The sequence below is a fragment of the Callithrix jacchus genome, chromosome 18 (genome assembly GCF_049354715.1).
Source record: "Callithrix jacchus isolate 240 chromosome 18, calJac240_pri, whole genome shotgun sequence".
NCBI classification, from domain to species: domain Eukaryota; kingdom Metazoa; phylum Chordata; class Mammalia; order Primates; family Cebidae; genus Callithrix; species Callithrix jacchus.
This window is the reverse complement of record NC_133519.1, coordinates 17135882-17160126: the sequence shown is the minus strand read 5'-3', so window position 1 is coordinate 17160126 and position 24245 is coordinate 17135882. Positions and strand designations below refer to the sequence as shown.

Here is a 24245-nt window from a genome sequence, read left to right as displayed (position 1 = left end):
TAATCCCAGCTACTCGGGAGGCTGAGGAAGGAGAATCACTTGAACCCAGGAGGCGGAGGTTGCAGTGAGCTGAGATCGTGCCATTGCACTCCAGCCTGGGCAACAAGAGTGAAACTCCATCTCAAAAAAAAAAAAAATATATATATGTATATATAGAGAGTGTTCAATTTTAACTGTTTCCAAATGTTATAAAAGGATATCAAGTTGTGATGACTTACTTTTTTCTCACTTTTTAAAAACTCGGTATTCCTTAGATTTATCCACGTTGAACATGTTTATTGTTTTCTTGTTTTAATAATATTCCTTTTTACAAATGTACATTTATCTACCCACTCTCCTATTGATGGGCATTTGAGTTGTTTCTAGGTTTTTTCTGTTAGGAGCAAACCTGCAATGTTCTTTCTTTCTTTCTCTCTTCTCCATGTCTCCTCTATGATGTATGTATGCAGCTTTTTTTTTTTTTTTTTTTAGAGATGGGGTCTCACTATGTTGCCCAGGCTGAAGTGCAGTGGCTATCCACAGGCGCGATCCCACTACTGATCAGCACGGGAGTTTTGACATGCTCTGTTTCTGACCTGGGCTGGTTCACCCCTCCTTAGGCAACCTGGTGGTCCCCCGCTCCCAGGAGGTCACCATATTGATGCCAAACTTAGTGCGGACACCAAATTGGCATAGCGCACTACAACCCAGAACTCCTGGCTCAAATGATCCTCCCACCTCAGCCTCCCAAGTAGCTAGGACTACAGGCACACGCCACTATGCCCAGCTGTATGCAGTTTCTCTTGCACACACATAGAGGACAGAAAGTTAGACCTGGCTCACGTCTGTAATCCCAGCACTTTGGGAGCCCAAGGCGAGCAGATCACCTGAAGTCGGGAGTTTGAGACCAGCCTGACCAACATGGAGAAACCCTGTCTCTATTTAAAAAAAAAAAAAAGAAAGAAAGAAAGGTTAAAAACAAGAAAATTAGACTTTACAACGCATGTTGCCAAACTGATTTCCAAAGCAAAGTGTACGTGATTCTGTCTATAACCTCCCCAACATCTGGTGCTACCAGACTTGTTACTTTTTGCCGTTTGAACAAGTTCCATGGTTTCTTTTTATTTTTTGTTATTTATTTATTTATTTATTTTTGAGATGGAGTTTGAGTATCCGGGATTACAGGCACGTACTTCCACGCCCAGCTAATTTTTTTTATTTTTAGTAGAGATGGGGTTTCACTATGTTGGTCAGGATGGTCTCCATTTCCTGACCTTGTGATCCACCCACCTCAGCCTCCCAAAGTGCTGGGATTACAGGCGTGAGCCACCAAGTTCAGCCAGACCAGATACATTTTTTTTATTTTTAGTAGAGACAAGGTCTCGCTAAAGAGGCTACCAGCCTCTTGACCCAGCTCATCTTGAATCCTGAGCTCGAGCAATCCTGCCTGAGCGGGATTCTCCTGCCTGTAGCTGGGACGACAGGTGTGTGCCACTCTGCCCAGCTAAACTTTTTCTAGTAGGGGCAAGATCTTGCTAAAGAGGCTACCAGCCTCTTAAACAGGCTCATCTTTAACTCCTGAGCTCAAGCAATCCTCCTGCTTCAGCCTCCCAAAGTGCTGGGATTATAAGGATTACAGGCATGAGCCACCATGCCCGGCCTGGTTTTTTTCTTATATGAAACTGTTGTTTATGTGATTGTTTTCCTATTGTTTGTCCTTTTTTTAATGATTTGTAAGAGCTTTTCATTGTCTTAATATAATCTTCCCCCCTCCTTTTAACTCAGGATCTCACTCTGTCATCCATGATGGAGTGCAGTGGCACTATCTGGGCTCACTGCAGCCTCGACCTACCCAGCTCAAGTGATCCTCCCACCTCTGCCTCAGGAGTAGCTGGGACTCTAGGCCCATTGCCACCACGCCCAGCTAATTTTTGTTTTTTTTGTTTGTTTGTTTGTTTGTTTTTTGTATTTTTATTTTTTGGAGACAGAGTCTCACTCTGTTGCCCAGGCTGGAGTGCAGTGGCACAATCTCGGCTCACTGCAACCTCCGCCTCCCGGGTTCAAGCGATTCTCCTGCCTCAGCCTCCCGAGTAGCTGGGATTACAGGCACGCTCTACCATGCCCGGCTAATTTTTGTATTTTTAGTAGAGACAGGGTTTCACTATGTTGGCCAGGCTGGTTTCAAACTCCTGACCTCAAGTGATCATCATGTCTCGGCTTCCCAAAGTGCTGGGATTACAGGCGTGAGCCACAGGGTCCAGCCTGTATTTTTTTGTAAAAACATTTTTGCCATGTGGCTCAGATCTTGAATTCCTGAGCTCAAAAGATCAGCCACTCAAAGTGCTGGGATTACAGGCATGTCCCACCTCGCCTGGCCTCTTGATATAATCTTATTTTGATTTCCATGTATACTTTGAATTTTAAAGATATCGCCGAAAAAAAAAAAGCGGGGAGAGGGCAGGGAAGGATGAAATTTGAAGAAAAACAGAAGCTTACAAACTGGAATGAAGTCAGAGCAGGATCAGGGTGTGTCAGGGTGACTGACAGGCCCCAGGGCTGAAGAGCAAAGGACTCATGGATGAGCCTTTTAATCTTCCGGGCCAGCCACCTGTCATTGTCATCTTTAGAACTACTCCCATCCCCCGACACTCGTCCAGGGCCTGGCACACACCTACCAATGCCCAAGGAATATATGTGAGAGCGAATAAATGAATGACTGGGTGAATGAGTGAAGCCCTGAGCCCATAGGCAATGTGGCGGCAGAAACAGCCTTTCAGTACCCACCCTGCCATCTGTCCTCTACAGAACCACAATCAGCCTCTAACACCCAGGCCCAGAGCTGCCGCCCAGCCTGTGGGGAGGCTACCTTTTCCCCTTAGGGGGAGGGCTCAATCTTATTGGTCCAGAAAAAAGGACTTGGCCCCTCCTCAGCCACACACCTTTCCTCCCTAGTCTGTCCCCATTGTCTCAGCAGCAACACCCTTGTGGGAAAGGGCTGAAGAGTGTGGGCAGACATGCTCAGAGCCACAGCACATCTGTTGGCCTGACTCTGGCCCCAAAGCACATTACTTTACTCTCCAGGGACCAAAGGGAACGCAGACCCACCTGGCGTTGCGGCTGTACAGAATGGTGGGCTTCTCCTCCAGCCTGTGGCACCCCTGCCTGTAGGCAGCAAAGTCACTTCCAGTACTGCTTGTCAGCAAACTTCTGCCAACAATATTACTATGAATGGCGTTCATCTTTTTCACTTTGCAAAGTGAAAAGAAAAATGGTGAGACCTCCTCACTTCCGAACAAGATGAAATGTGTACAGCATTATTCACTACTGCATCATCTGTGTTATCAAAACAAGCAACCGAAATGACCATCAACATGGGACTGGTTGAATAATTTATAATAGTTCCAGTCCTGGGATGCCAGTAAAATAACACTTTATGACACAGAAACATTATGAACGATTACCATTAAAATGAATGGGGTAGCTCTTCGTATACGAGTCTCAAATATAGTCCTAAGTGAAAAATAACAAAGTCTATATGATGTGTTACAATTTGTGTAAAGGAAATAGATATCTCTGCAGTGGCTTAAAAATTACAAAGAAAGGGCCGGGCGCGGTGGCTCACGCCTATAATCCCAGCACTTTGGGAGGCCGAGGTGGGTGGATCACGAGGTCAAGAGATTGAGACCATCCTGGTCAACAAGGTGAAACCCCGTCTCTACAAAAAATACAAAAATTAGCTGGGCATGGTGGTGTGTGCCTGTAATCCCCGCTACTCAGGAGGCTGAGACAGGAGAATTGCCTGAACCCAGGAGGCGGAGGTTGCGGTGAGCCGAGATCGCACCATTGCACTCCAGCCTGGGTAACAAGAGTGAAACTCCGTCTCAAAACAAAACAAAAATTACAAAGAAAGAATATTACTGGAGGAACAAACACAACATTGGTAATATTGCTGCCTCTAAGGAGAAAGCTGGGTTGTGAGGGAGAGGGTAACATGGAGACGACTCTTCAGTAAACCACTCCCTTTCCCTCCTGACGTTTGCATCACTGGCATGTATGACCCACACAAAACATTAAACTCAATGTTAAAGATGAAGTCCTGGAGCTCAGGAAGATCTTCCGGTGCTTTGACCCCTTCCTGCTCAAGTAAGGTTGAAGATCTCTCCTTTGAGGACCGAGTAGCCATTCATTGTCACAGCTTGTGGAAAAGCTGAAAAAGAACCCAGGAATACAACTCCCCAGGAGCCTCCATAGTCCCTCCCCCATGCAGGTACATGTGTCACTCAGCAAGGACCACTCAGCAAGGACCCCTGCTGTCTTCCCTCTCCTGACTTAGCAACCTCAGGCCCTTCTACCTCTATGCTGCTGCCAGATAAAGCTTCTAGAAGCTCACCTCTGCTCATGTCTTTCTCCTGGCCAAATCCTTTTATGACAATTAAATCTAACTCTGGGGTGTCTGACCCAGGCAGCGTGCAATTTTTCTTTATTTTTTTTTGAGACAGAGTCTCTCTGTTGCCCAGGCTGGAGTGCAGTGGAGCAATCTCGGCTCAACTTCGATCTCCGCCTCCCAGGTTCAAGCGATTCTTCTACCTCAGCCTCCAGAGTAGCTGGGATTACAGGTGCGCGCCACCACGCCTGGCTAATTTTTGTATTTTTAGTAGACAGGGAGTTTCACCACGTTGGCTAGGCTGGTCTCCAACTCCTGGTCTCAAGTGATCCACCTGCCTCAACTTCCCAATGTGCTGGGATTACAGGCGAGAGCCACTGTGCCTGGCCTTCATTTAAATTTAAATTAAAGGCCGGGCACAGTGGCTCACACTTGTAATCCCAGCATTTTGGGAAGCCGAGGCAGGTGGATCACCTGAGATCAGGAGTTCAAGACCAGCCTGACCAACATGGTGAAACCCTGTCTGTACTAAAAGTACAAAAAATTACCCAAGTGTGATGGCAGGTGCCTCTAATCCCAGCTACTCAGGAGGCTGAGGCAGGAGAATCACTTGAACCTGGGAGGTGGAGGTTGCAGTGAGCCAGGATTGTGACATTGCACTCCAGCCTGGACAACAAGAGCAAAACGCCATCTCAAAAAATAAATAAACAAATAAATTTAAATGGCCACACATGTTGGCCAGTAGAGCCTTAGAGAATAATAATGTTCCCTTTTTGAAAAAAACAGAACCAAGCTGGGTGCGGTGCCTCATGCCTGTAATCACAGCACTTTAGGAGGCTGAGGGAGGTGGATCACCTGAGGTCAGGATTTTGAGACCCGCCTGGCCAACATGGCAAAACTCTATCTCTACTAAAAATACAAAAATTGGCTGGGTGTGATGGCACACACCTGTAATCCCAGCTACTCAGGAGGCTGAGGTAGGAGAATCTCTTGAACCCGGGAGGTGGAAGTTGCAGTGAGCTGAGATTGCGCCACTTCACTCTACCCTGGGCAACAGAGGGAGACTCCACCTCAAAAAAAAAAAAAAGGACTGTCTTTCACCATGTTGACCAGGATGGTCTCTATCTCTTGACCTCGTGATCCACCCGCCTCGGCCTCCCAAAGTGTTGGGATTACAGGCGTGAGCCACCACGCCCGGCCCTAGAATCTACTTTTTAAAGATTCCCAGGTGAGGCTGGGCGCCGTGGCTCATGCCTGTAATCCCAGCAGTTTGGGAGGCTGAGGCAAACAGATCACAAGGTCAAGAGATGAAGACCATCCTGGCCAACATGGTGAAACCCCATCTCTACTAAAACTACAAAAATTAGCAGCCGTGGTGGCACTCACCTGTAGTTCCAGCTGCTTGGGAGGCTGAGGCAGGAGAATTGTTTTAAACCAGGGGGCGGAGGCTGCGGAGGACAGAGGCTGAGGCTGCGGTGAGCCCAGATCATGCCACTGCATTCCAGCCTGGCGACAGAGCAAGACTCCGTCTCAAAAAAAAAAAAAGAAAAAAAAAGCTTCCCAGGTGATTTGTTTGCACGTTAAAATCTGCAAAGCACTAAGTTAGATGTGAATCCCAGGGGAAACAGGCTTATGCCTGCCTGTGTAACTGACCCTCTCCGGCTCTTGGCTTAGTTGTTAAGGGCAGCTGTGAGTTGGTTGATGATGTTATTGTAAGGAGAACTTGGATATTAAATTGCAACCAAGGCCTGGGAGATTACTGCAACAAAGGGAACCCAGGTTGTATTATTGCAACCAGCATCTGCACAGTGGACTGAATGAGAGGCCCAAGAGATTTTGTTGCAACAAGAATTTAGAAGCCTATTGCCTCCTCCAAACTGGTTATGATGCAGCGAAGTGCAGAAATGGGAAGGGCTTTTGCTTTTCACTAAATCGAGTGTATTAAATTGGAAAATAGTTTTTGTTTAGTTTTGTTTTTGAGACGCCGCAGTCTTGCTTTGTCATCCAGGCTGGAGTGCAGTGGCGTGATCTCAGCTCCCTGTGACTTCTGCCTTCCAGGTTCAAGTGATTCTCCTGCTTCAGCCTCCTGAGTAGCTGGGATTACAGGCTTGTGCCACCATACCCAGCTGAATAGCCAAGGCCGAGCTCAGTGGTTCACACCTGTAATCCTAGCACTTTGGTTGGCCAAGGCGGGTGAATCACCAGGTCAGGAGTTTGAGACCAGCCTGACTAACATGGGGAAACCCCATCTCTACTAAAAATACAAAAATCAGCCAGGTGTAGTGACACGCGCCTGTAATCCCACCTACTCAGGAGGCTGAGACAGGAGAATCGCTTGAACTCAGGAGGCGGAGGTTGCAGTGAGCCAAGATTGCTCCACTGCATTCCAGCCAGGGCGACAGAGTGAGACCCAGTCTCAAAAAAAAAAAAATATTGCACTGAAATTGTGCATATTTATAATAATGACCCCAACAGTTAATGGAAACCTGTTCTGATGCCGGACTTATTCTTGAAACATCTTCAAGAACTTGTGACAAGACTCTCCTAACAAAGATTAGTCTGATAGAATCTGAACTATTACACTGACTGCGTTTCAAAATGGAATGCATTGTAAATACCAACTAGAATGCAGTTGCTCTGTTGCAACAAGTTTGAATTTGCTATGGAAACAAATCGACAAGCATGTGGCTGAGGGCCTGCGTGGCTGTTTTCTTGCAACAGGACCTTCCAGAATGCCCCACTGTGCCAGCAGCCTGGTGAGCCTGTGGAGAGGCCAGACAGACTGTTATCACAAGGGGAACTATGGTGAGAGACCACACTGTTATAAAGGCGAAAGTCGTGAAACATATTTCCATGGGCATAAGGACAGCCAAGTGTCACGCAGGACTTTGAGAACAACTGCAGGCATTCCCTTATGACAAGCAGCCAGCCCTTCTATGCCTCTGATGTTTAGTTACCAGGGCAGTCAGGTTATCACATCTTACAGTAGAGGAGACAGGCTCAAAGAAGTTCAGGAGGGTGTCCAAGTTCTCAGGACTGAGGAACGGCAGGCTCTGATGTGGATTTGGGCCTTTTGGCTTCATCCTGCACTTCCTTGCAGGGAGACTTTGCAAATGCTTTGAAATGGGATCAGGAAACACGTGGGAAGAAAAACATGCGTATTTTACCTCTTCAAACCTAGCATATTTTGTTGCTAAATTTTAAGGACATGTATATGCTGTAACGTAAGATCCAAATATCTTATTTCTAAGGGAACATAGTGTGCTATGGCTGGAACCTGAATAATGCCATTTTATACAAGACAATGCTGTTTTTCAGAAATAAGTTGTAACGGCTGCCCCATTCTCCTCACAATGACTGCTGACCTTGGCTTCTGTAAATAAACCTGCTAGTTTGCTCTGCAAAGTGCTCACTATGTAAAGCTGCTTACCTTTTCTTATCAGTACCTGCCAGAATTGCTGGCCTTTGCTTACCGGTAATGACCAGAATAAGCGGCCCAAGCTAATTCCATCCTGGCCCCTGCGAGTTGTAATAAGTAACTAAAATCTGTAGATCCCACCTCTGCCCAGACAATGTGTAAACTAACGCTTATCTTCTGTAAACCACTTAAGTAACAATCGAAGTGACAACAAGTCCCCTAGCCCTTGGAATGTCTGCTCCCTCCTCTCTGCCAGGGAGGTGATTTACGGAATCCCCTGGCCCTCGGAATGTCTGAATCCCTTCACCCCCACCCCTGGAGGTGGTTTATGGGTATAAAAGAGTCTTGTCACCCTTCCTTCGGGGCCACGGGTTGGAGAGAGGTGAGTCCTCTGTGGTCACGGGCAATAAAGACCCTGCAATTTGGCATACTTTTGTCTTTGTGTTAATTTTTTAATCTCGCATTTCAATACTTCAATAGGTGTCTGGAATGTGGGCAAATACAGTGACAGCAAATCAAAGATGTAATTACAATAAAGTCTTTTTTGGGGGGGGGTCTTGCTCAGTCACCAGGCTAGAGTGCAGCAGCGCGATCTCTGCTCACTGCAACCTCTGCCTTACCTCCCAGGTCCAAGCGATTCTCCTGCCTCAGCCTCCGGAGTAGCTGGGACTACAGGCGCCTGCCACCACACCCGGCTAGTTTTTTGTGTTTTAGTAGAGACAGGGTTTCACCATGTTAGCCAGGCTGGTCTCGATCTCCTGACCTCATGATCCACCCACCTCAGCCTCCCAAAGTGCTGGGATTACAGGCGTGAGCCACCGTGCCCCGCTACAATAAAGTCTTATTTAGTTTAATGGAAGAGACCTGAGTTCAAGTTTTGGTTCTATCACTTCTTAGCATATAACCTAGGTCAAAATATAGTGTGTCTCAGGTTGGCAAAATCCTACAAATTCTTTTTTTTTTTTTTTGGTAGAGATGGGGTTTCACCACGTTGGTCAGGCTGGTCTCAAACCCCTGACCTCGTGATCAGCCCACCTCGGCCTCCCAGAGTGCCCTGGGATTACAGGTGGGAGCCACCGCGCCTGGCCAAAATCCTACAAATTCTTTAATGCCCAGTTCAGTCACCACCTTTGTGAAGTCTTCCCAGACCCCTCTCCTCACCTCCTAAAAGAGGTGGCACCTAGCCCCTCGGTCTTCACAGCTGACTGAAGCGTTTGGATTTATTGGCATTCCACTGTAACCCACTAGAACAGAGCTCATCTTTGCGGGGTTAGCTAGCCGCGGAGTCCAAGTCTCTTTGGCAACACAGTAGCTAGAGAAACAAGATCGTCTGAGCAGTGTTTGAGAGGGAAGGAAGGAAAAAACAAAAACAAAAGGAACAAGATCGAATGCACCCAAAAGGTGGCCAATTTGTGCCTCAACTCCTTGGCCATGTCCTGGCTACGAAACTCAAGCCTTTCCTCCTTAGCAAAGGCAGACGTAGGGCTCAAATCCTCGACGTTTCCGGGGCCACCCCACATACGGTAAGCACGGAGAGGTCCAGGGAGGACCTCAGAGCGCGGAGCGGCACGGTGCTCCCTCCTCTCGCCCTGGACACCTAGCACGCTGCCAAGAGTCGCAGGTGCCCGGTAAATATTCGTGGAGCGAGATGGAGCAGAGGGCAGGCGGACACCGCGTATAGACGTCCACACTTAACTGCGCTAGGGCCGCTGTGGTGAGCGCCCAGCGGAGTCGGGGGAGGGGCGGGGGCCGCTCCGTCCAGCCGGGCGCCAGCTCCTCCCGGGCAGGCGGGCACCCACAGACAGCGGGCACACAAAGCCTGCTCGGCGTGCTCGGCGATCGGCTCCTTAGGCCTGTGCTGCCACGCGCCGCCAGGCGGCTCCAGGTTGGGCGCTGGGCCGTGGCAAGCCCTGGGCGTCAAGAAGCTGCACGCATCAAACCGCCGCGGGAGGGAGCGCGAGGCTCGGGCGGGGGGGTGGAGGAGGAGGAGTGGGCCCGGGAGGAGGGGGGAGAAGAAGGAGTGGGAACCGGGCGGGGGGTGGAGGAAGAGGCCTCGCGCAGAGGAGGGAGCAATTGAATTTCAAACACAAACAACTGCACGAGCGCGCACCCACCGCTCCGGAGCTTTGCCCCGATCCGCGCCCGCCCCGTCCGTGCGGCGCGCGGGCGGAGACGCCGTGGCCGCGCCGGAGCTCGGGCCGGGGGCCACCATCGAGGCGGGGGCCGCGCGAGGGCCGAAGCGGAGCGGCGCCGCCACCGCCGCACGCGCAAACTTGGGCTCGCGCTTCCCGGCCCGGCGCGGAGCCCGGGGCGCCCGGAGCCCCGCCATGTCGCGATCCAACCGGCAGAAGGAGTACAAATGCGGGGACCTGGTGTTCGCCAAGATGAAGGGTTACCCACACTGGCCGGCCCGGGTGAGCAGCGCGGCCCGCAGCCCCCTAACCCCTACGGGCTTGGGTTGCATAACACGGGGAAGGGCAGGAGCGCTCTGCGCGGAGCGGGCTGAGGTGGGGGCAGGGGGCTTGTGGGTCTCTTGACTCTTTTCCAGTCGCTTCCAAGCCCACCCGCTGGTTATATAATGGTGGAGGCGGGCGGGGGTGGGGGTAGACACCTGGCGGGCACGGCGTCCGCGCGTAGAGGCGTGTGCGCGGCGTGGAGATCGGAGGGCGCGGGTCCCTTCCCGGCCTCAGGCTCCGCGTGCTCAGTTCCGCCCCCAGCCCCCATACTGCCCGAGGTTTCGAGCGCGAAGTTTGGCTTTGGGCCAGTCGTGTTACTTCTTCCCCCGACCCCGGGCGCTGCCGCCACCCCCTTAAGACCCCCTTAGAGATCCCCAGTTTCTTCGTTGATCGTCGTTCCCAGTTCAAACACTTCTCTTCCTGGATAAATTGTTAAGAAGTATCCCAACCCGGAGAGGGCTAGATGGAGGCGAGGCGGAGTTCGCTTCTAGGAAACTTTGGTTTGGGGCATCTTTAAGAGGTCTAAAGTTGGGAAGGTCGAAGGATCGTTGCGGGCGGCGTAAGAGGGGATCTACCTGGCTTGGAATTATCAGTCAGAACCCATCAGCCCTCAGCTCCACAGAAACATTCTTCCATATGCTGCCAACTCAAATTTGGGATTGAGGTGGCAGGCTCCCTTGTGGTATTAGGAAGTCCAGTCCAGACTGCCTCTTAGTAGGGGCTGGGGGAGCCCGAGTTCCTTCCCCCGCTCAGATGTGAAGATCTTTCGCCAGAACGGCCCCAGTCCCTGCCATGTGGTTGATTCAGCCTGCCAATATAAGCTCCCCCACAACCCCAGCACCTGGCCAGGTGGGAGGGTGGGGCCCCACAGCCAAGCCTGGTGTGCTCATCATGTTTCCCCTAAGGACTGAGACAGGTTAAGTAAGGAGGATGGTAGGTTGCCAGTTGCTGGAGGAAAGGGGGCTGGGCAATGCATTTGGCAACTTAAAGTTGGTGTAGAGGGGCCTTTGGTTTTGGGTGAGGGCATGACTCAGTCCCCTAGAGTGCAGGACTCCTGTAGAGTGAAATCCAAGGGCAGAAAGACTACCGTATGGCTTTTGGGTGCTCTTCTCAGGGTGTCTGTCGGTCTGGCCCAGGCACATTCAGGGTATCAGGCCAACTTTGGGGCCACTCTGAGAAAACTCAGAGACCCTTCCTCACTCTACCCACTCCTCAGGAGTGTGCTTGATCCCACGTGCCTTGAGCTCCCGGTTCCCTGAAACTTTCAGATGGAGCAAATGAGGACCGGCCTCTGTTAATGGGAGTGAGGTACAGAGAGAAGCAGGACTCTCCCAGCTTCCAAGGTCTCCTGAGGGGCTGGGGAAGGAGGCCAGTATGAGGAAGAAGCCACAGAGCCTTCTGTGTGCACGTATATGTGTGGCCTGCGAACACTCGTGTACTTTACCCTGCACCCTTTGACCCAACTGGCTTCTTGGCCCAGATGCCAAGGCCCTGGTGGGCAGGGCAAGGACTGAACCCTTGTCTCTACTGTTCCTACCTCTTGAGGGTGGGACAAAGTCCAGAGGCTGGAACTAAGCCCTGGGGAGGGTGTATTAGCTGGAATGTGTGTTGCAGGGAACCCCTTCTGCATCCCGTAAGAAAGAAATGGGGTAGGGACACAGAAGGACCCACACTGGCCCCTGTGAGGAAGACCTCAAGTTTCTGGTGGCCTTTGGAGTAAGGGCAGTGCCTGGGACTAGGGATGCCATCCATTTCCTGTTCACTTTGGGCCTCCAGGACAGAAGGGAAGGACAGGGGAGGCAGCGTTTCTTCCTCTGTTGAGGCCTGGACCTTTCAGATAAAGTTAGAACTGGGGTAGGGAGATTAGACTGGATCTCAAAGAGATAGGGCCTCATACTTTGCCTGCCTCTGGCTTTTGATTGTGATACTTGTGGGGATGGCTACACCCAAGGCTGTTACCTCCCAGACACAGTCCCCTTGTACTCCAAAAGAACAGACACATCTGAGTCTCCTCACCATTCCTTGGACCCTTTCTCAGTCCCTAGAGTGGCAGAGCCTGAGGGGCCCTTCTTGAGATGGATGAGAAGTAAGAGGGAGCCTCATTGACTCCCCCATCTCATAGGCCAAATCTTCAGCCATAAAGATCCTATGTGGATCCTTCCTTCCTCAGTCCCTGCTGCTGGGGAGGATGGGTGATTGTGGGTGAGACTAGAAGGGCCCAGTACTTGAGAGCCCAGCCAGAGGGGCCACGTGATAGGCAGGATCTGCCTGGAAGGATGGTGTGACTCCATCTTAACCTTCTCCTTTCCCTCTTCCTCCTGCCTAACTTCCTGGGGGATCTCCAAGTACTTAACGATTAACCTCCAAGACATCAGGGATTTCTCCCCGATCCCTTCCTCCATTTGCTGCTTCCTGTTTCACAATCCCAGAAAACCTGGGCAGCCAGGACCTCACCCGTCTTTCCTCCCTGTGCCCCTTCCCCCTGCACCTTCTCTTTTCTGCCTCTTGGGCTTGCCACACTTTCCTGGCCCCAACTGTCTCCTGCCCCAGATTTTCCGGTTCCTGGGTCAGGTTGGGCCTCAGCCCTGGGTGTGGTGGTCAGAACCCTGGCTGGCAGCCAGTGTGTGCTGCTGTCTTCCTAAATGCTGGGTCTAAAGTCAGACTAAAGTCTGATGCTGAGGGAGAGGTGTGCAGTTCTCTTTCCCCACTCAACCTGAAAACTAAAGATGCCTCTTTGGACTTCAGATAGTGTCTGTGGCTTGGGAGGCATAGATTTCATGGGCTCAGGCCTGTCTGATGGAATCAGGCAAATGCAGGGCCTGAGTAGTAACTTGCTTGGATCTGGAATGGCTAAGAGGTCGCAGAGTCCCCCTACTGCTGGCTAGTGGAGGCGGTACAGTGGGGTCCCCTGCACTATTTGGCTCCACCCTGACCCCGTTAGCCTTGACTCACTTGTTCTGAGTCACAGCCTGGGTATAAAGGCACTGCCTGGAAGACAGATGTCTGTATTGGGGTACAGGGTTCCCCTGAGACCTCATATCCTCTATGTCTAGGAAGATCCGCCCTCCACTTCCAAATGTAAGAAAGGACATTTCCTTTGTAGCTTGAGGGCTGGAGGTCCCACTGTAGAAGGGATTTCTCCCGTTTTGGGTGAAGGGTTAGGAATTCCATTAAGTGAAAAGAGCATACTTCCCCCGCCCTTCCCCCACAGGTGCAGACACTCTAGGTGAGAGAGCCAGGTGGGGTGATGCTTTGTGGGGAGGTGCCTATCTGCTTAGGCCCCTGTCTTCCTCTCTCTTCCCTCTAGACCTATCCTTTCTGTAGCTAGAAGTCAGCAGGGCTGGCATATCTGGTGTGCCTCATGCTATTTTTAATCCCATTCGTTCTTTTGTTTCTCCCCCACCCCTGGGGCTGGGCAGCTGGTGGCCTCCTGGGTCCCCTGCCACACCATTCAGCAATCTGTCTCTGAGTTTGCTTTCCTTGGGAAGCTGCGACGGCATGAGACCACAGCCAGGTAGCTGTTTTGCAGTCTGTGCTTCTGCAAAGAACCTCAATTCTCCTTATTTCTGACCCTTCACCCAATCCTCCCCTCTTACTGAGCCTCAGTTTCTTCTCTTCCGTCACACATTTACTGTAGGCATCTTAAAGACCTGGCTCAGGTGTGGGTCCTGAGAATGCAGCGCTCTAAGTCCCCTGCTGCGCTCCCAGCCTTAGACCCTCAATCCCCACCCCCACCCCTGGTTCTGGGTGTACACAGATCCACAGGAGAAAGGCCTAGGGAAGGCGTTTGCTGTTACCGTCCTGTGCCTGTCTCCTGGGATCACTAAGCCCTGGGGGCACTCGTTTTGTTTTTTGCTTCCCCCTGTTAAGGGGAGGGTGGCTAGCTGGTAACAGGATCCAGGTATCCTGGCTGAGGACTGGCCCCTCCACCCCTGCCCCAGGTCCGGCTTCCTGAGAAGGACACCCCCCCTCCTCCCCGCACCCCCTGTAGTGGTAATCCAGCCTTAGCTGTGGTTTCCAGCACAGCCGGGGACCCAGGTGCCAGACTGCAGGCTTGGGGGTGGGGTGTGTGTTAGTGTCCCCTCCTCCCCAATCCGGAGAGAGGGCCTGGGGGGAGGGGCGGTCACATTCCTGGTTGCTGAGTGGCCCTGGGGGCGGGGTTGGGTTGTCATGGCGATGGGGATCATGTTTGTGGGGGGAACTGCGTGCCTTTCCACCCCCTGCTCTCACATCCGACGTCTCCTGGTTGTGGGAAGGGCCCAGTTTGTGCTGGGCCTTCCTGGGGGGAAGGGCTGGACCTCTGTCCCCAGAGGCCACGGGGCAAACGGGGAGGTGCCCAAAAGCCTGAAGATTCCAAGTCTGGGGCAAGATGCCCCTCAGATTCACGCCCAGGGCCCCACCCCCTCTCCTGGGTGTGTCTCAGCGCATTCCCATCCACCCAGCCTCCCTGTCTCCCCAGGCCCCCAGTTGGGCCCTCTGTCCCTGTCTCTGTGATAATCACCGCCTTGGCCTTTCTGTCTCCTGTCTGCGCCTGGGGCCCCAGTCATCATGGCCACCTGGCCTCTGTCCGGCGGGAAGCCCGGCTGCTGGGGTTGCTGCAAGTGCTGCTGGGAGTTGTAGTCCCCACCCACCCCACCCCCACGGCTCAGCTTCGTCTGGGCTTCCAGGCCTGATCTGGGAAAGGCTGGCGAGGACACTGCCTCTGGATTCCCTGACCTCAGACCTCTGCACCTCTCACCTCAGACCTCTGCACCTCTCATCTTCACCACAGCACTCCTCACCACGGGCACACACGGGGCAGGGGATATAGTCAGGTGATCTGAGTCTGAGACCTGGCCCTCAACAACTTGCTGTGTTATTTTGGGCAAATCACTTGCTTTCTGGGCTCAGTTTCCTCATCTGTAAAATGAGAGTTTGACTATGTGGCTTTCAGAGAGCCCTGAAGACTTTTAGGGGATGTTGGATAGGCAGCCCTTTGACCTTACCCCTACACTTCAGCCAGAGCGACTTGCTTTTATCTATTTCGTTAATTAATTCAGCAAATCATTGTATACGTACTGTGTGCTAAGCGCTGTGCTGCAGATAAAAGCAGAGCTGGTCTCTGACCTTGGCTGGTCTAGTCCAGATAGTAGTGCACATAGATGTGGATCAAATAATAATGTGGATCAGTGGGGAAGAACTGGGAAAGCACTGTAAACAGGACGTGTTAGGAAGGAGTTTTACCTAGAGAGTCAGCCAGACCAGCAGTGGTGGGGAATCTTTCTGGAGGAGGTGATGGCAGAGCTGAGGCTGGAAGGACGATCAGGAGTTAGTGAGATTGGAGACTGCAAGAACCATGGTCAGAGCAGAAAGGACAGTGTGCTGGGAGAGGCTGATGAAAGCAAAGACACGTAGGACGTACCACGTGCCAAGTGCGGTCATTTCATCCTCTCAGCCCTATAGCGTAAGGACTATGACTGTCTCCCTTTTACAGATGAGGAAACTGAGGCAGAGAGAGGTTCAGTAAGTTGCCCAGAGTCATACAAGTGGGGGCAGAATTGGGATTCAGATCTTCCCGTCGTGGAGAAGAGGTGAACAAGTGGGCCCTAGAGTCCTGAAAAGGTATTGCAGGGTTTTGAAGCAAGGGGAGGAAATGCTTGGACCGGCATTCCCAAAGGCCCACTCTGGCTGCGCCGTGCAGAATGGATTGTTGGTGGGGGCAAGAATGGAGATCCTTAGAAGAGGTGGTGGTTTTGTTTTGTTTTGTTTTGTTTGAGACGGAGCCTTGTTCTGTTGCCCAGGCTGGAGTGCAGTGGTGTGATCTCGGCTCACTGCAACCTCTACCTCCCAGGTTCAAGCGATTCTCCTGCCACAGCCTCCTAAGAGGCTGGGGCTATAGGCATGGGCCACCACGCCCAGCTAATTTGTGTATTTTTAGTAGAGGCAGGGTTTCACCATATTGGCCAGGCTGGTCTCAAGCTCCTGACCTTGTGATCCGCCTGCCTCGGCCTCCCAAAGTGCTGGTATTACAGGCATAAGCCACCACCAGCGGCCTGAGGCAGTGGTTCTCGTCCTGGCAAGAGATGGCAGTAGCTGGACCGTGGTGATGGCAAAGTGACGGGCTTTGTGGCCAGACCTGTTGGAGGCAGAGTGGGTGCTGTTTGGCTGGTGAAGGAGAGGGAGGGACTCGTGGGTTTCTGTAGGGCTCTCATGTCTGACTTCATTTGAATAAAGTGTCACTGCTAAAAATGGTCCAAAAGCCGTCTTGCTGACCTCCTTGGTCCTTCTCAGTCTGATTTTACATAAATGTGCTTGGAGGTCAGCAGCCCTGGCTCAGACTCAGAACCTCAGGACTGTAGCTAACGTCACTCCCTCATCTCACCCCAGATTGACGAGATGCCCGAAGCTGCCGTGAAATCAACAGCCAACAAATACCAAGTCTTTTTTTTCGGGACCCACGAGACGTGAGTGGAGGCCAAAGGGGCATAGGTTGGGAGGGCCCTGGGAGGACTGCTCTGGGGGAAGAGAGGTGGTGTTGGTGCCCCTTTCGAGTCGGGCTGTGCAGCTCCGGGGCAGTGAGGGGCTTGAGAGCACAGTCTCCCATCTCTCACCAGGGCATTCCTGGGCCCCAAAGACCTCTTCCCTTACGAGGAATCCAAGGAGAAGTTTGGCAAGCCCAACAAGAGGAAAGGGTTCAGCGAGGGGCTGTGGGAGATCGAGAACAACCCTACCGTCAAGGCTTCTGGCTATCAGGTGAGCCACCACCTGCCCGAAGACCCCTGGAAAGCAGATGTGGCCATGGGCCCGCAGATGATGCTTAGTCTTCAGAAACTCCAGGGCTTTCAGGATAGGAGCTAATGGGGCAGTGGGGAGGGGGCTTCCTGCAAGAGGGGATAGGGTTGGGCTGTGTGGTATAGCTGTGGTTAGGGACAACTGTGAGACAGCAGTCTAGGGGGCAAGAACAGGATGGAGGCGGTAAGTGGGGACAGGCCTTTGATGGGCCCAGTGTGAGTATAGGACACGGCCTTAACTCTTTCCACGAAGGCTTCCAGGAGGAGGTGCTTGTGAGCCGGGCAGGAAGAGGCGGGAGGGTGGGGGGCGGGGGTTGGCGGGGAAAGGGTCCTAGCTCCCTTTGGGAGAAGTTGACCCGAGGTTTTGCCTCCTGCTCCAGCCCTCCCCCCTCCTGCACAGAGCCCTGCCTGCCCGGCCAGTGGGTTTATCCCGGGGCTAATCCGACAGAGGTGGGTCTCAAATCACTCGTGAGACTGGGCACCTGGGTGGGGGCGGGGGAGAGGTGGGAAAAAGAAGGAGTGAGTGGCCGAGGGAGGGGTCTGGGGAGGGGGCCCAGCATGGCATCGACTGGTGCCACTCAGCCTGTGCTGTATCTGCTGCAGTCCTCCCAGAAAAAGAGCTGCGTCGAAGAGCCTGAACCTGAGCCTGAAGCCACAGAGGGCGACAGTGATAAGAAGGGGAATGCAGAGGGCAGCAGCGATGAGGAAGGGAAGCTGGTCATAGACGAGCCAGCCAAGGAGAAGAACGAGAAGGGAGCCCTGAAGAGGAGAGCGGGGGACCTGCTGGAGGTAACTGCTGCCTGCCCGGGGCATGGGTCCCCCTCAGCGTTCCCCATGGGGCATCCTGCAGGAGTCGGGCTCTGCCTCAGGGGTGCCCAGTCTCAGAGGTAGATCCAGCCCCTAGTTTCGGGGAGTCCCCAGCTGACAAAATGGGACACAGAAGGCATTTCAGCTAGTAGGGCTGGGGAAGGACTGGGTGTCAGCTTGGGAAGGAGCCCCAGAGGAGCGGAGTGGGCGGCTGGTGGCCTCCCTCTCCAGCCTCAGCCCTCCTCTCTTGATCCTGCCTAGGACTCTCCTAAACGTCCCAAGGAGGCAGAAAACCCTGAAGAGGAGGAGAAGGAGGCAGCCACCTTGGAGGGTGAGAGGCCCCTTCCTGTGGAGGTGGAAAAAAATAGCACCCCCTCTGAGCCCGGCTCTGGCCGGGGGCCTCCCCAAGAGGAAGAAGAAGAGGAGGAAGAAGAGGAAGAGGCCGCCAAGGAAGATGCTGAGGCCCCAGGCATCAGAGATCATGAAAGGTGAGGGAGCCCCCTGACCCTTGGCAGCTGCACTGGGGGTGCCTGGCCACTCGGAGAGGAGGAGAAAAAGGGCCCACAGTGGTCAGCCTCGAGGGAGATGGGGTGGGCACTCCTGGGAGATGGCACTGGCTGGGGCAAGGCCTGGCCAAGGCTGCACCACTAATCCTTCTCCCCTCTAACCCTCCCTCACAGCCTGTAGCCACCAATGTTTCAAGAGGAGCCCCCACCCTGTTCCTGCTGCTGTCTGGGTGCTACTGGGGAAACTGGCCATGGCCTGCAAACTGGGAACCCCTTTTCCACCCCAGCCTGCTCTCCTCTTCCACTTACTTTTCCCACTCCAAGCCCAGCCCATGGAGATTGACCTGGACGGAGCAGGCCACCTGGTCCTCAACTCTAGGTCCCCATACTCCTGTGATCTGAGTCAGAGCTATGTCTTCTGCTCCCTGGGATGAGATGAGGCCACTGTGTTCCTTCCGCTTGGAGCTGTTTTCCAGGCTTTTGCTGGGGCCTGGGCCAACTGTTCCCACCTCCTGACAACCTTTTTCCACTCTCCCAGGCATTCTGGACCTCTGGGTTGGGATCAGGGGTAGGAATGGAAAAGATGGAGCATAAACAGCAGGGTGGCCTTGTGGGGCCTGGGAGGGGCAATCCTCAAATGGGAGGTGGGGGGCAGCACAGGAGTGTGGCATCTTCCTGAGCTCCTGTCCCCTGCTACACCTGTTATCCCAGCTGCCTAGATTCAGGGAAAGTGGGACAGCTTGTAGGGAAGAGACTCCCTTCTATAAATCCTTGATGGTTGACAACACCCATTTTTCCTTTTGTTGACCCCAAGAGTTCTGGGAGTTGTAGTTAATCATCAAAAGATTTTGGGGCTTCCAAGTTGTTTGGGCCAAGGACCTGAGACCTGAAGGGCTGACTTTACCCATTTGGGTGGGAGTGTTGAGCATCTATCTCCCTTTAGATCTCTGAAGCCAGAAATGGGATGCTTGGGAAGACCCTTAGCTGCCCTTTTCCCTCTCCACACAATGCTCAAGGCCAGCTTATAGTCATATATATCACCCAGACATAAAGGAAAAGTCACATTTTTTAGGAAATGTTTTTAATAAAAGAAAATTACAAAAAAAAATTTTAAAGACCCCTAACCCTTTGTGTGCTCCCCATTCTGCTCCTTCCTTCCCCATCATTGGCCCCATTTCCGAGGTGCACTGGGAGGCTCCCCTTCTATTTGGAGCTTGATGACTTTCTTTTTGTAGCTGGGGCTTTGCTGTTCCTTCCAGTGTCATTTCTCATCCACATACCCTGACCCGGTCCCCTCAGTGTTGTCACCAGATCCAATTTGTAATCCACTGAGAGGACAGAGGGAAATAAGTGCCCCTCCCACCCTCTTCCTAATCTCTCTATGCCTCTCCAGTCTCTTGTCTCTTTTACCCTGACCCCTCTTCCTTGGGCTCTGATGAAAAATTGCTGACTGTAGCTTTGGAAGTTTAGCTCTGAGAACCGTAGATGATTTCAGTTCTAGGAAAATAAAACCCGTTGATTACTAATGATGGATTCTGACTGATTCTTTGGGGGTATATTGGTTAACTGAAGACAGAAAGTGGGGTAAGAGATAAGAGAATGCAGATGATTTCCAAATAATCTCAGATTGAGGTAGGGGTGTCAGCCTCCTCCATTCTTAGGCATTTGGAAATCCAAACTTCCACATGTGGGCAGTGTCCTGGAATAAACCACACCATTCATTCTACCTGTCCTCTCCAGCCACTGTTTAATGCACCTGGGAGAGTTTCTTTAAAAAAAGAGTTTGCACAAGAAGTAGGGTGTGGGAGGATGCCAGTACCGGCCACAGCCCAAAATGGCCATGAAGTGGGAGTTTGAGGGCTGGTTGTATAAACAACCTTGACCCCAAAGGGCAAGTCAAATAAGAGGATAACCCTTTCTCCTTGCAAATGCCAGGGGTGCCTGCCACTCTTAGCTGGTGGTGGGGTGGTAGGGGGAGGGCGTTGGTAGGGTGAAATCCCTCCATTACTCCCCGAATTAAGTGGAATGACTGGCTTAGATCATTTCTGTTTCCTTCCAGATCTGACATTTTCTAACTAGATCGGCTACTAGCATTGGAAGGGCCCACGTTTCATCCCTTCCTCTAGAAAGCCTACGGCAGTTATTTAATCTGCCCTGCCCCAACTCCAGCAGAGAAGGACAGGGAGAACACTGGCTGTAACCCTGTCTACAAAGGGCGGCCCTTTGCCTTGAACAGGAAGCCACAACTACCTAGAAAATGGAGCCATTTTCTCTAGAAACTACAACTCCCAGCGGCCTCCACGTAGAGCATGCGCGGGAATGTGCCAGGCGGGCCGCCCTGACCAGCCGGCATTTCGCTTCCCGACATGCTTCACGGTGTGTTTTCGTTTCCTTGATTTCCTACCCCGGCCAAACTTCCTGGTTCCAACTTCGTAAAGGCGGACTACAACTCCCAGCAGGCTGACAGGTAAGATGTGTGGTTGACACAATTGGACTACATCTCCCAGAAAGTCGACGGGCGTGGCAGGGGAGGGGACGCTGAGGGCCCATGTGCTGAAGTCTTGAAGTGCCGCGGAAAGTGGAGGTGAGGGCCGCCCGCCTCAGAGGTTTTGCAGTTCCAGGGCTTGTCCGAGAGGCAGGTGCGAAAAGGGCCTATCCTTTTACCAGGCTGTGGCTCAGTCACCTCCCCAGGGTTTCTCTGCACTGGAAGTTTAGAGCGGGTGGGTACTGAAGACAGCTAGGCCTTGGCGATGCCTGCGATGAGGCTGTCTGGGGAAGCCTTTGGAGCCGTGACCTTCGACCCCATTACATTGCACGGCGCCTCCGGAACATGCAGGGAAAGCCCCACAGCGGGACGCTCACCAACAGCATCTCCGGATTTTGGAGGGAAAGAAGCGAACGATCTCGGGGGCATGCAAGCTGCTATGGGCTGGGCTGGTTCAGACCTGGCATGACTGAGGTGAAGGTGATTGCTGCTCCTTTCAGCAATCACGCTGGAGGCTTGGGTTTTTTAACTGGCTCCTGCTCCTGTCAAGCTGTAGGAACCAGGGTAGTCACTCCGGCTCTCAAGGCCTTGATTTCCTTGTCTGTAAACGGGACTTTATGACGCGTCTGGCAACCTCACTTCCCTCACTGGGCCATGTGAAGACGAAATGCCAGCAGAGAAATTCCCAGCGTTAGGTTTGTCATATAGTAGTACCCCTTAAGCATTTGTCGAATCTGAACAGGAACACTTAGGCCAATCAGCATTAATTGAAAATAACAGGTTTTTTGTTGTTGTTATTTGTTTCTGTTTCTTTTTCTGAAAATAACATCAGGCCTTTACACTGAGAAGTATAAAGAAAAATGACCCAGTATCTCACTGCTCAGATAAACTGTTAATACATATTTTTAAATATACATGGTTAGAAAATGTAAACGTAATGGGAAGGAACAAAGTGGAGTTAGACCTCCCAAACAGCTCCCCTCCCCTAAGACAGGTACTTTGCTCTCTTGTTTCCTTTCCATAAATATACCTGTGCTGGAATATATATTTGTATATTTTCCCCAAAGGGATAATACTACTCACGTTATTCTGCACCTTGCTTTGTTAAAATATTTAAAATAATTTAAAATTTTTAAAATTTATTAAATTATTAAACGGTGGCCCACCCCTGTAATCCCAGCACTTTGGGAGGCCGAGGCGGGCAGATCACAAGGTCAGGAATTTAACATGGTGAAACCCCATCTCTACTAAAAATGCAAAAATTAGCCAGGTGTGGTGTCACATGCCTGTAAAATCCCAGCTACTTGGGAGGCTGAGGCAGAATCGTTTGAACCCAGGAGGTGGAGGTTGTGGTGAGTGGAGATCGCGCCACTGCACTCCAGCCTGGGGGATAAAGCAAGACTCCATCTCAAATAATAATAATAGTAACTTAAATGACACAATCCTGTCAATCTTTATGGATGATGAAACTGAAGCTCAAAAGTTAAGTTGCAGGCTGGGCACAGTGGCTCACCCCTGTAATCACCCCTCTGGGAGGCCAAGGCAGATGGATCACCTGAGATCAGGAGTTTGAGACCAGCCTGGCCAACACGGTGAAACCTGTCTCTACTAAAAATACAAAAAAAAAAAAATTAGCTGATCATGGTGGCGCATGCCTGTAATCCTAGCTACTCAGGAAGCTGACACAGGAGAATCACTTGAAACCTGGAGGAGGAGGTTGCGATGAGCCAAGGCAACACTCCTCCTGGGCAACAAAGAGCAAAACTCCATCTCAAAAAAAAAAAAAAAAAAAGGTCCTTCCCTTGCCTCTTTGCTCCCCTGTTTCTATCCATCTACCTAGAGCTGACCAAGGAAGATTTCTGAGCCTTTTGCTGGCAAAGGGATTTCTTACACCCTCCAGCCATGCGTCTTTCTGCCCTTCTGGCCTTGGCATCCAAGGTCACTCTGCCTCCTGGTTACCGCCATGGGATGAGCCGCCAAGGCTCCTTGGCAGACAAAAGGACCAGGCAGCGCCCAGTGGTTGTGGAACCCATCTCTGATGAAGACTGGCATCTGTTCTGTGGGGACGTGGTAAGAGCCTCATACAGGGGTAGAGTGATGGGGAGCCTCCTGGGCAAGGATCCCCCTCCCTAACCTTCGTATCTTCCCACAGGTGGAGATCCTGGAAGGCAAGGATGCTGGGAAGCAGGGCAAAGTGGTTCAAGTTAACCGGCAGGAAAACTGGGTGTTTGTGGAAGGGCTGAACACAGTAAGTAGAGAGGATGGGGATGCTTGGAAAGCCTGTCCCATCTGGCCCTCTCCATTCAGAGCAGCACAGGGTGGCAGGAGACTGGCTGAGGGGATGGTGGCACTACTGAAATTTTACTTTTCAACTTAGGCTGAATGCACTGAGTAGCAAGGGCAAACCCCTTTCACACCCTTTGCTGACACTCCCCTCTCTTGAACAGTATTACCGCTACGTTGGCAGGACCCCGCATTCCCGGGGAACCATGATCCCTGATGAAGCCCCCTTGCTCTACCGCCAGGTCAAACTTGTGGATCCTATGGACAGGCAAGCAATGGGGCTCTGGGCAGAGGGTTTCTCACCCTCTGGGTCCACAAAGTGCTGTACAATGGGAATGGTGGGTTGGATGCTCAAGAAATTGAGGGACCATCTCATGGACATGACTCCCTGTGGGTAACGCCAACACCGAGGTGGAGAAACACGGTGGTAACCGTAGTGTTCTGAACTACTGACTCTGCTTTTGGGTTAGAGGATGGCAGGAAACCTGACTCATAGGCCAGACTCACCTCTTCTATCCACCAGGAAACCCACTGAGATCCAGTGGAGATTTACTGAAGCAGGAGAGCGGGTACGAGTCTCCACACGATCAGGGAGAATCATCCCTAAACCCGAATTTCCCAGAGCTGATGGCATCATCCCTGAAATGTGGACTGGTGAGAGCGAGGGGCGGGAAGGCCCAGGGCGGGAAAGTCCAGGATGTTGCTAGGAGTGAAAGTAGGGGATGTTAATGAAAGTGGGCAAGCCCTCCTACCCATCTCCTTTCCTCCGGCCTAACAGATGGCCCCAAAGACACATCAGTGGAAGATGCCTTAGAAAGAACCTATGTGCCCCGTCTAAAGACACTGCAGGAGGAGGTGATGGAGGCCATGGGGATCGTGGAGACGCGGAAACACAAGAAGGTCTATTGGTATTGAGCCTGGGGAGAGCAGCTCCTCTCCCACTCTTTCCCAGCCTTGAAGGCTGAGGCACCCCTTTTTCAGATGCCAATAAAGAGCTGTTTATGAGTCTTTCTGTGTATAGCTGCTGTCTCTGGTAGAATGGTACTAATCCCAGCACACTCTCAGGGACTGAAGGGAAGGAGTGTCTTTCCTGAGTTTATGACAGAACCTGGATGGAAGTTAGCCGGCCTTAAGGCAGCCCTCCAAAGGGGCAAGGA

The 24245-nt window shown here is 52.1% G+C and overlaps 2 protein-coding genes across 7 annotated transcripts; both read left to right on the top strand.

Annotated features, from left to right (window-relative positions):
* Positions 1-9080: 9080 nt before the first annotated feature.
* HDGF (heparin binding growth factor) lies at positions 9081-19846 on the top strand. Of its 4 annotated transcripts, none has more exons than XM_035279347.2 (6): positions 9081-9304; positions 16604-16680; positions 16831-16969; positions 17611-17796; positions 18076-18302; positions 18495-19846. In XM_035279347.2, the coding sequence occupies exons 1-6, from the start codon at positions 9170-9172 to the stop codon at positions 18499-18501; spliced, it is 771 nt and encodes a 256-aa protein (XP_035135238.1). In that variant the 5' UTR covers positions 9081-9169; the 3' UTR covers positions 18502-19846. The 4 variants fall into 4 exon arrangements, with proteins under 4 accessions (XP_035135238.1, XP_054103475.1, XP_078212134.1 ...); XM_054247500.2 differs by having other exon boundaries at positions 9298-9409; XM_078356008.1 differs by having other exon boundaries at positions 9298-9495.
* An 852-nt stretch (positions 19847-20698) lies between these two features.
* On the top strand, positions 20699-24096 carry MRPL24 (mitochondrial ribosomal protein L24). Of its 3 annotated transcripts, none has more exons than XM_008984617.5 (6): positions 20699-20787; positions 22646-22875; positions 22958-23053; positions 23253-23356; positions 23612-23742; positions 23867-24096. In XM_008984617.5, exons 2-6 carry the CDS (start codon positions 22708-22710, stop codon positions 24001-24003), a joined length of 636 nt encoding a protein of 211 aa, XP_008982865.1. In that variant the 5' UTR covers positions 20699-20787; positions 22646-22707; the 3' UTR covers positions 24004-24096. The 3 variants fall into 3 exon arrangements, with proteins under 3 accessions (XP_008982865.1, XP_002760159.1, XP_008982864.1); XM_002760113.7 differs by lacking the exon at positions 20699-20787 and adding an exon at positions 20846-20904; XM_008984616.4 differs by lacking the exon at positions 20699-20787 and adding an exon at positions 20846-20959.
* The last annotated feature ends 149 nt before the right edge of the window (positions 24097-24245 follow it).